The sequence below is a fragment of the Mya arenaria genome, chromosome 17 (assembly GCF_026914265.1).
Source record: "Mya arenaria isolate MELC-2E11 chromosome 17, ASM2691426v1".
NCBI lineage: Eukaryota > Metazoa > Mollusca > Bivalvia > Myida > Myidae > Mya > Mya arenaria.
The window spans coordinates 3,649,698-3,661,743 of NC_069138.1; the positions used below are offsets into that span (position 1 = coordinate 3,649,698).

At 35.0% G+C, this 12,046-nt stretch overlaps 1 protein-coding gene across 1 annotated transcript; it reads left to right on the forward strand.

Moving 5' to 3' along the window:
• The first annotated feature begins 1,217 nt into the window (after positions 1-1,217).
• LOC128223999 (uncharacterized) lies at positions 1,218-10,606 on the forward strand. Its single transcript, XM_052933566.1, has 2 exons — positions 1,218-1,346; positions 8,120-10,606. Exon 2 carries the CDS (start codon positions 8,123-8,125, stop codon positions 9,629-9,631), a length of 1,509 nt encoding a protein of 502 aa, XP_052789526.1. The 5' UTR covers positions 1,218-1,346; positions 8,120-8,122; the 3' UTR covers positions 9,632-10,606.
• Positions 10,607-12,046: the final 1,440 nt, after the last annotated feature.

Below are 12,046 nucleotides of genomic sequence, written 5' to 3' on the forward strand. Positions count from 1 at the left end.
CTTTAACACGGAATTGTTTTCTCACCGTTCATGAGTGAACGGTTATACGGTTGACAAAACACTGCCATCTTAGCTGAACAAGAATGAAATGGCTTCCCGCAGAGATGTTTGCAAGATTATCGTATCCATCCGACTTCGATCAAGGACCGTCACTACATATTTGTCAATACTATAACTATAAAACATATATTTGCATGTATTTGATTTATTATCTGAATTCCACTAACCTCGGGCACTATTCTCTGGCGGGTAGGCTATTAAAGGTCAAATAGAATATCATTCGGATCCTTAAGGCTCCTTTAATCACCGCTTAATTAGTTTCTTGCTTCCAAAATAAAATAGCATTTTGTTTTAAATGTAAAGATTGCAAGAATCCCAATAAATAGCTGTAATTGCATTAACTTTGTAATCGAATTTATTGTGACCCGTTGATTTTACTTCATTATAATATACTTTCATCACTTTTGTTTTAAAATAGCTTCAATTATGAAAATTAATTCCACACTCTCTCCTAGAGATACCAATGATAATAAAGGAAATAACCTCAAACAATGTACCTTTTGCCTAGTTTAAGCCTTCTATAGGTGACCCCCCCCACACACACACACACCGACATTGGGGTATAGTACACAACCTCTGTGTATTGATCTTAATCTACTTGCCTTGATCCCTCTTATCAGATCTCCAATCTGAGTATCCTGCAATGCAGCTTTGGGTGTTTCATTATAATATTGGACCCTAAATGGCCGTAAGCCAATCAAAAAATAACAGGGAATTGACCCCTACTATGACAAAAGTGCAATTAGCAGAAGATGACAGCAGGGGATTGATATACCAAACATTCCTTAAACTAGGCCTTTAAAGACTGTCAGAAAACTATACACTAAATTCAGTCCTTAATTTATTAAGCGAGATATTCAAACTGAAGAAATTCATGTCCACAATTCACATTATTGAAATATTAATTTCTAAAGGATTTAAGTATCTAAAAGGCTATATTATAAACGGCTCATGTTCAGCATGTTATTGTATAAAAATAATTGCGCCTGAGATCCTATTCAATAATCGTAATTGCTTGCGATTTCTTTTCAAAACCATATCCAATACTTGCCGACAGTTATATTGTATCATATATTTAAACAGTTGACAGCCAATACAACTAATATCAATTGCAGTTTTAAATAATATTTGGTTGTCGTGCACCTAGTCACGGGTAATATTTTGCAGCTCTGTAATGTCATAAATATTTGTATACTTGGGCTCCAATCGCATGGCTTTTGCTACGAGTTTTAAAGCGCTTCTTATGGAGTAAAAGTTGAAAAGTTGAAGCTTCGTCTTAAATTAAGGTAAGCTTGTGCTGTTTTTCTCCATTATGTGTAGTTTTGTACAAACCAACGATATTTTTAACTTGATGTATGCTCCCAGCGACAAGAAATGTGCCGTAAAAAATCTCAAAGCTAACGAATGCATTGTCCTTCAACTACTGAACACATTATCATATATTGTTGTATGGTATGTTCTGTTTCTGTCGCATAACTCATGGCAAAATCATATAACAAACGACTTGTCGTGTGTACTCGAACTGATAGCGAACTTTTATACATCTTAACAGATGAGAAAATGCATGCAATTGCACAAAACCTGCAGACCAATTTAGTCACAGTGATATTTCCAGTCACAAAATCCCTTCAACGATTAAAATCACTCCAAAATAAAATAAAATGTTAAAAGCCTTTCAAGATTAGGTTATGTCCACGTCTGGTCACATAAGCCTGAACAGACTGTTCAAAAATTGCAGCTGGTAGGAAGGACACAGCAAATACATGTTTGTGAAACGAACACAGAAAGTACATTTTTTGCAAAGCGGACAAAGGGATTTAAAGTATCATTTTGTGCGTTGCAAGAACTTACTCCATGACATGACATTTAACGTTAAGGTAAGCATGTACAGTATTCTGGTAAAGTTTCTTTCCGCTAGAATAAATTGACTATGACGGAATAAACCATTGAATTGATTATGGTCAATCATGTCATGCATACATTTCAAGATTTCTAACTTGATCAATTTAGCCCGGTAAACCAAACAGTTTAATTTGAACATACTTTTGTATTTTGTCAAAGTCCATTATATATATATATTCACCCAAGTTCATCGAATAAGATCTAGTTTCGGTTTTAAACACTATTTATTCGGTTGTTAGGTGCCGTCGCGCTCACAGCTCTATTCGCATTTGGAGGATACTACATTTACTTTCTTTTAACTTGTTTAACTTGTTTTACTTTGTCTATTCTTATCAATAACTTGATATATGTCTCAATATTTTATTTTGTTTCTTGTATTGTTTCTGAAAATGTCTAAACAGCTATTGATTATACTTGAGACGTAGTTTGTGCTAAGTTTACGTCAATAAATCAGTTTTGATTGTAGACCAATATTCTTATAAAAAAAGCTGGTACAAATGTGTTCTATCAAAATTGCATTAAAATACTTGTACTTGAATATTCGTTTCATTTAAAAATGCATTGAGTTAAAGAAAATATGAGTGCAATATAATGCACTTTAGCAAAGCCATAACGGTAGCTATGACCAGGGTCCAAAATTCTGAATGGTTTCACATGATGTGGGTTTAAATTTGATATAAAGAAATGTAATCAGGTTTAGTATAGGATTTAGATGACATGTTTTCGTTTCCATTTTATTTATATGTACTACCAACCACTCGTTTTCTTTTGCACATTTCGCACATTGCCGTGATATATTTGATCTTGTTTTCAATATATGTCACCCACCGCGTTATTCTTTATAATATTTTCCGCGTTCCACGACGTCGAGTCAACGCAATACGCGGCGTTCCGATGTCTAAATTAGCGGTTATTTAGGTAGCTGGCGCTTTTCTTTGTTCTCGTGCTTTAAATATAATTCTAATCAGTTTTATTTAACTCATACAAAGTTGAACCGTAATCTACAAATACTTAACACGTTCCTTCTCTGCACGTAATTTGATCCCAGAAAATTATGCTTCGCAAATTTTAAAGAATTCAGACGCTATTCTTACTTTATTCGCAAAAATATAAAGTTTGAAAGCCTTTGTTAAACCTGTGAGAGTGTGAATAATAACATATTGAATAAAACTGCGCTCGTTTTACATTCGTTTTTTTAAGCTTCATATTCTGGTTGTGTACTGAGTATTTATATTAGAGCGATGTCTTTACATTGAATATTAATTGACATATACATACTTTATCAAGCATATAATTATCCAGTGACATAATAATAAAGTTTTGGGAATGGGATTGTTTACCCTCCCAATCAAATGAAATCCATTCTGCGAGCACTGTTAATTTACATGTTTAATCTTTTATTTGAACCAACGGTACCTTTTGGAATACCTGCATATCGCGGTAATCCGCATCGTGTATGTTTTCGGAAGTCATACGCGGAATTTATCGCCGCGATTTTCAGCGACGACGCAATCTTGCCCGCGGTGGCAACGCGTTTTGTGCCAAAATGCAAAAACCGCGTGGTTCGTAGAGTATATATATATATATCTATGATTGAGGATACAGCGAAGCGAGCTACCTTGTTCATAACGCTTTATAATGTTTAGTACACAAGTGGAGCCTGCTTCCCATATATGACATTTGGGGTGGGAGAGGACAAACATCGGTTTTATCATGCATGCAAATTGGCCTACAAACTAAAAAAAATAGGAAATTTATATGGTGATCTGTGACCTTTAGGATATCAATTGCCTTACGTGGGCATATTAGAGATTCATTTCAAAACGTATAGATTCATTTCGAAGGTACGCCTGTAAAGATGTGTATATAAGATTTATGGAATGCATAGAGCACCACAAACTGGTGAGAAACGCAACACTGGCTTTGTTCTTATTTTAAAGCATCTGCGGATAACAGTTTTTGTATGTATTTGGAAGATGTTTTAAGCGATTTGATAACAAACACGTTTTTCAAACATACAAATGATGCATTACGCTTCTTGTTAACTTTGGTTACTAGTTTTAGCTTTGTTGACCAAAATTATTCAGTAGTACTGTACCATATTCTCTTATAGTTCATGTTTCAACGATTAAGGGACAATTTTGCATCAAGAAAGAGAGAAAGAAAGAGAGAGAGAGAGAGAGAGAGAGAGAGAGAGAGAGAGAGAGAGAGAGAGAGAGGGGGAGGGGGAGGGAGGGAAAGAGAGAGAGAGAGCAATAACAAATCTATCTAAACATACAATAAACGTTCCATTGAAAAAACGGTTTCCCAGATATTTTTGTTGCTTTCGATCATTCATCAGTTCCAATATCAGAACGGTAAACCGATAAGCAATTACTTGCTTGCGTGAAAATAAATAGAAAGGTATATATATGCACTCTACTAAATGACGGTCGTCCTTGACGATATGGTACAGGGGCGTTTTACTTCTCCAACTAACATCAATATTTTAACTGTACACGTGGGCTTGGCGATCGCTTTGTATAATTGCATAAATTTTAGTAAATATAAAATAAATCTGAATCAGAGTATGTATATCTTTAATGTTAAAGTGGAACATATATCATAAATAAAAATTCCTTGCAAATCTGAAAAAAATATCAGACAAAAATAGAAATAGATCAAATAACTTTCAAAAGAATGGTTATTGATTATAGCAATCTAAAGATTCATACAAACAGTATGTGAGTAATGAAATGAATGTTATTTCAAAAGGAACGCGCTTTATAATATGTTGATTTCAAATTAAAGTACAAATTATGGCATTGGGTTTCATTTCAAAACATTCTTTAATCAATACTAAAAACTCAAGCCTTAAAATTAAATTAAAAGATAATGTTTTGCGCTTTATTTCAGTCAACCCAACAATCAAATAAGAGGCTTGAAAATTTCGTTTCTCTTTGTTTTTGTTAATTAATCATTTACTTATATATTAAGAGTACACATGCATGTATACCAACCATGGCATTTAGAAGTGAACAGTGAAAAAAAAACGGAACGTAACATATATCATTGAATTCTACGTCTGCATTGATGTTATTATGATTGCTGAAACAATGCGCAATTATCTCACATTATTACAGCACAAACGTTAAGTTTGCTTGATAAGCTATACACAGTACTCCGTGAGCGGCGTAGACTGCGATGTGTTTCATTTAAAATGGTGAAGAAAAAGTGAAGAGATCTTTGTTTAAAGTCTTCATTTGAATTTAAATTTTGCCTTCCGACGTAGCATTTATGACGCAATTTATCACGTGGTATACACACACTGTGTACAACAATGGAGAATAGCATCATATATGTTATCCAAGTTATTGTGACCCGTTGATTCTACTTAATTATATTTTACGTTCATCGCTTTAAAAATAACTAAGAATACTATTAGTGATGAAAGTAAATTCCACGAACACTCCTAGAGAAACCAAAGATTTCTCAGTTTTGTTCTTGGTCTGATTTTGCATCTACAAATTGCATTAATCGTTGTGTTCACATATACACAATGGTGTAAATTGAATTATTTTGATATTGAAAATTTGTATACTTTTTTTTTATTTTATCAACTGTAATCATCATAACTCGCATTTGCGATACTTTAATGAGTATAAATCGCATTGATGTTACAAAAAAATAATCACGTAAGGAAATATTCTCAAACATTGCACTATTTCGTTTTATATTGGCAGAAAACTTTACATTAAAATCTGACCTAAATTTTTACTAAAGTGAGATATTCATACTGAAGAAATCCATTAAAACAATACGAACTAATGAAGTATAAATTTCTTAAGGATTGAAGTATCTAAAATTTAACATTTGAAACAGATCATGTTAGGTTTCATTATATTAAAATACTTCCGACTGAGTACCTGTTGAATAATCGAAATAATCGAAATAAGTTGCGGTTTATTTAAAACATAAATCAAATGATTGCTGACAGTTCCATTATATCAAATATTTAAATATTTGTCTGATCACTGTGGGGTATTAAATGGTTTACGTTGGACGAGGTGCGTTTATGTGCGATTTAAATAAATGTTATAAGATAGCCATTTCTTATTCGTTAACTTATAGAGCAATACTGAGTAGAATACTTAACTTATGTCTGGTTTGGTGGGTCAAGTATTTTATAAATACATGTACAATCGAGGGTAAAGCGAAGCTAAGCGAACTGAATTGCTTTTCTCCTCATGGGCGTATTTATTTAAAGAAATATATAACAATTCCAAATGTAACACTTATAAGTTAAATATGTTAAACATTTCTTCAGATGCCTCTGTAAAGGACCCAAACGTTTACGTAAGAGGATGAACATTTCGCTTTGAATATTGAAACAAGCGCTCCTTAAGCCGGGAGCCAAACAAAGACCGGCCCCACTTATGGAATGGTGGTTGGCTGAACCTCTGACCTCCATCACTCAAATAATTATAGTATTCATCTTTGCATTTTGGTGTATTTATGCATTATTGTACCTAGCTTAATTTCTTGTACAGTACATTTATGACAATAAGTGGCGGGCGGGGGAGGGGGGGGGGGGTTGATGGCGCTGGGGCGCACTGTGCGTGAATAATTTACCCTCTAATTCCTCTAGTGAAATGATTCGAATAGAATACCTTATCCTCTAAAGTTTAGTGACGTTCAAAACATTATAATACTTATCATAGAGAGTTTGGAAAATTTTATATAGATCTTTTGTATACATTTAAGTCACAGCTAAGAGAATTTATATGTTTTTCCAAACATAGTATATTTGATATAAATTTCGATTGAGTTCTTCTTCTATTACGTTTCAAGTTCTTTACATGGATTGATGTAATTAAATCGAAAACTATCAAGGTAAAATTGTTTTCGCATTTTTTGCTAAAATTTATGTTTAACATTTAAATAATTTTGTCATGTTTATAGATAATAAATTCAATATTCGTATGTATAAATATGATAGTTGCCTTCTTTGTTTACTTTTATTGTGAAAATTGCCCTGTTTCCGGTTATTTGTATTTGTGCTGAAGGTTATTGTATAGAATGTTTAGTTTAAACATGCCCTCTTACTTCCAAATAAGATTTACCTAAATTGATAATATTGTTTTAATGTTCCAAAAAGGATGAGTAAATGTCGAACTCAATGGTTCTTATGAAGTTTATTTTTCAAAGAAATGAGTATAAAACACGGCATTTTAAACTTATGAGACTATAGCAGACCGAAGTAAATATTTTAGCAAAAACCCCATCATTTAATAGTTTTGCGCTTTCTGCTATTAAATACACGGTTAATATCTTGTTATCAGTAATTAATATTTTCCATAAAGTCATTATTTAGTAAGGAGTTCAAGGTTTTCTGTCAATATGGTTGTTTCATATACATGTATATGTATTGGTTTTGAATAAGATTGTCACTTCAAATTTAATGGTGAAAGCATTTAAGTAAGTTGCTAGCACAGGTACATTATGGGGACTATTCAGGAAGCCGAACATGGTAAGTTGCTAACACAGGTACAATACGGGGTCAACCCAAGTAGCCGAACATGGTAAGTTGCTAACAGAGGTACAAAACGGGTACAAACCAAGTATCCGAACATGTTAAGTTGCTAACACAGGTACAATAGGGGGACAACCTAAGTGGCCGAACATGGTAAGTTGCTAACACAGGAACAATAAGAGGACAATCCCAGTTGCTGAACATGATAAGTTGCTTACACTGGTACAAAACAGGTAGAGTCCTTGTATCCGATCATGGTATATTGCTAACACAGGAACAATACAGGTAGAGTCCTTGTATCCAATCATGGTAAGTTGCCAATACAGGAACAATACATGAAGAGTCTTTGTATCCGATTATGGTAAGTTGCTTACACAGGAACAATGTAGGTAGAGTGCTTGTATCCGATCATGGCAAGTTGTTTACACAGGAACAATACAGGTAGAGTCCTTGTATCCGATCATGGTAAGGTGCTTTCACAGGAACAATACAGGTAGAGTCCTTGTGTCCGAACATGGTGAGTTGTTTATACAAGAACAATACAGGTAGAGTCCTTGTATCCGATCATGGTAATTTGCTTACACAGGAACAATACAGGTAGAGTCCTTGTATCCGATCATGAGAGCATCATTCGCATATTTTCAGACCATGGACCGTGACCCAGAAGGCCATCATTTCATGTCCCTGAGACTTTCCAGAGTTCTGAGGGACATCGGCGTCACCAGACAGATGGTGACTCGGAGGAGGAGGACATTCCTGTTTGCGGAGAAGGTTTCAACTGTAAATAGACTTATAAGATGTGATGCAAAGTATAACGCGTTTGTTTTTGGTAGCCAATCGGAAGGAACAACAACTCTAGGCATGAATTCAGATATAGATACTTTTGCATGGGAAAAACATTTTAATGTCATAAAATATTGGTCAGAATGGGAGCAAGGGGAGATGAATCTTTTGATAATAAAGAACGATTGTTCTCCGCCCCAACACTGCTGTTTACAGATGGTGAGACATGACTGTCCTTTGCCCGTCACACGGGAGATGGCGACAGCAAATTTGGATATGGCGGAGACAATGGATGGCATGGTGCTACTGAAAAACACTTGGTTGGATAATCCAATGGAGCAGATATTTGGTCGGTTATTTAGGAAACAAGGGCCCTCAAGAAGTGCTTTGAAATATTTAGACGTAATAGTCGCGTTAAAATACAGCGGACTGTTGTTTGAATGCAATTTCCTATTCACAAGACCAAAGCCTGGTCACTGGCCGAGACCTGAAATACTCGCGCAGGCACGTCAGTGTGAAACCTTCCTCGTTCCACAAGGACACGCTGAGAGTGATCAGTCACAACTGGAATGGAGGTTTTCTACGTCACTGATTGAAAGACTGCTCATGTTTGATCTCAATATTTTGAAAATACAGGTTTATATATTTCTTAAAATCTTACGAACGTCTTTTTTCAAACCGTTAATTGGTGATAGACTTAGCACGTTTCATTTCAAAACAGCTCTATTGTTCACCCTAGAGACATATCCACCAGAGATCTGGCAGGAGCGTAACCTGCTGCAGTGTGTTATATACTGCCTGAAAACTCTTCAACGATGGTTCAACCTTCGGCACTGTCCACATTACACAATCTCGGGAGTGGACCTGTTTGTAGGAAAACTGAGAAAATGGGAATTTCCTCTCCTGTCAGCCGTTCTGTCTGACATGATAGACAACATCATGGACTATGTCTCCCAGATAGAAATGGACCAAATAGGGGTGAGGATTGGTAACATATGCAGATCAGTCAGTACAGGATATCAGAACTCATTAGCTACAGTGAGGTTTTGCTTTGATTGGACTTTAAACGATATATTCGAATTGTATTGGAGATGCACGATTGAAAGAATTGACATTTCTAAAACAAGGAGCATTCTCATAAAGGTTCGTGAGATTCTTTATGACTCCTATATATGGGAAGAATTACAGCATGCACAGACGTTCCTATACCAATATCTTGCCTCCGTGACAGCATCTAGGTGTCTTCGCCTGAAAAATCGAATACCATCAGACGTTTACCGCCTGTACGAGGTCTCTCTAGACTCAGATCTCACCTCCAGCAGATTGAAGTTTGCATCTATGATGTACTGCAGTGGTCAGTATGAGAGGGCTTAATTCATTAGAAATATGTTGTGTACCTGGGTTCCTAGTATACGAGATGCATAGAACGATTCGCCCTGAAGATTTTCACCACAGACGTAAATCATTCGATGATTGGATGGACGTTGTAGTCATTGACTCCAAACCCTTTCTGTTCTACCTGCAGTACCTCACGTTCAGACAACTGGGAGAAGAGAGAAGACTGGAAGCACTCGATAAGCTACACAACTACGTTTGTGTTGAGAGTAGAGGGTGTGGTTATATAGATACAGCCCTGAATGTACTTGGTCACTGCTATGAACTAGAGAACCGGTATGAACTTGCATGGACATGCTACAGAAAATCCCTCGGGCTCCTTCCTTACAACAACGCAGCTAGCTGGCATATAGCCTTGGCATGTTACAGAGAATTTCTAAAAGAATCTCCCGACAACAACGCAGCAATATGGCATTTAGCCTTGACTACAGAGAAATCATTAATGTTCGTGGGGCATTAATGTTCGTGGTTTTCGTGGGTTGGGTGATCCACGAATTCAAGAATAAAACGAACTTCATGGTGTTTCATCAATAACTACATGTATTTACATTTCGAACAGGACATTTATTATACATATGATTATAATACGAATTTAGAAACACATTTCAAACCGATTTGTAATTATTGCAATGAATTGACTTTCTTGTCCCAATTAATATACAAACAGATGATTTGTTCTTAAGAATTTACATATAACATATAACAGATTTAAGTCTGACTCTGAATAGATTTAGGCAAGAAACTCTCCGAAATTGTTGAATTGTTTTTATATAGGTTTTCTATGTTCAGAACAATAAAACATTCGAGTGAAACTTACTGCATTCAAAACTTCCAATACTCTGTTAAATACTTAAATTCTCAGTTATAGTATATGTGATACGATTATATAAATGATGTAATGATACGTAATAACAACACAAATCAGAGGTTATTAGGTCTGTTTTCGAGAATAATCTGCATAATAAGATTAAATAAAAAAAAAAGTTTCCTGTTTAACGTGCGTTTGTGCAGTATGAATTCTGGAGCGCCATCGTGGATGCTTAAATGAAGGATATTCGTTTACGGATTTAAGATAAAGTATCCAATTTCTGGTTGTATTCTGAAAAATAAATGATGAATTAAACAAGTGAATGTGTCTATAATCATTGCCTACGGAATTATGACGTACATGTATATACATGTAATAATATCTTAAATTATACTAAAATCAAATAACAAACAAGTTGTTATGTCTTAGAACTCAAAATGACCAATTTCATGTCGGTTAAAAAAAATAAATACTTATTGCACTACAATGATGCTGTGTGTGATAATTTATTTTACATATTAGGATATCAGAGGCAAAACGCTTTTAAATGATGACAACAGTATACACAATTTGAAATGCTACAACTCTTAGGGTGTAAACGTTTGCAATAGGGCCACATGTTTAGAATAATAAGAGGTATTGTATATTCAATATCAGCATCAAGTTAGACCATCTCGCGCCCGGCAAATGTTTTCTATTGCAATATGAATGCAAATGCGCGCACGAGTAACTATCGAACAGCGTAAACTATTGGTCACCATGTATGATATCTTAAAAGGAAATGCATGAATTGAGTGTTGTTTGGATGAAATTATTCACATGACAAAAACTAAAGAGCAATGACAAAATACAACACTGAGCTAAAAGGACAAACAATCGAAAAGAAAAAAAAAAACGACAAAAGACAGAACATGAGTCAATGAAAAAATATGAGACAAGACAAACATGTGGTCTCGACAAAACATGACAAAATACATAACCTGGCACAAGGCAGGAAATGACACAAGACAGAACATGAGTTAAGAAAGGACATGAGACAAGACAGAATATGAGACTAGACAAACAATGAGAAGAGACAGATCATGAGACAAGAGATAACATGAGACAAGACATACCATGAAAAAGATAAAACATGATACAAGACAGAACATGCGATAGTACAGAACATTTGACTAGGTAGAACATGAGACAAGGCATACCATAAAAAGACAGAACATGACACAAGACATTACATGAGACAAAAAAGAACATTTGACAAGACAGAACATGAAACAAGGCAGAAAACAAAACAAGACAGACCATGAGACAAGAGATAATATGAGACGGGCAGAACATGAAACGAGAGAAAACATTACACAAGACAGGACATGCGACAAAACATATATATCATGAAACATTACAAAACATGAGACAATACGGAACATGATACAATACAGAACATGAGACGAGATAGAACACAAAACAAGACAGACAATGAGACGAGACATAACATAAGGCAAGACAGGCCATGAAACGAGACAAACCATGAAACAAATCATAAAATGAGAAGAGACAGACCATGAGACGAGCCATCACATAAGACAAGA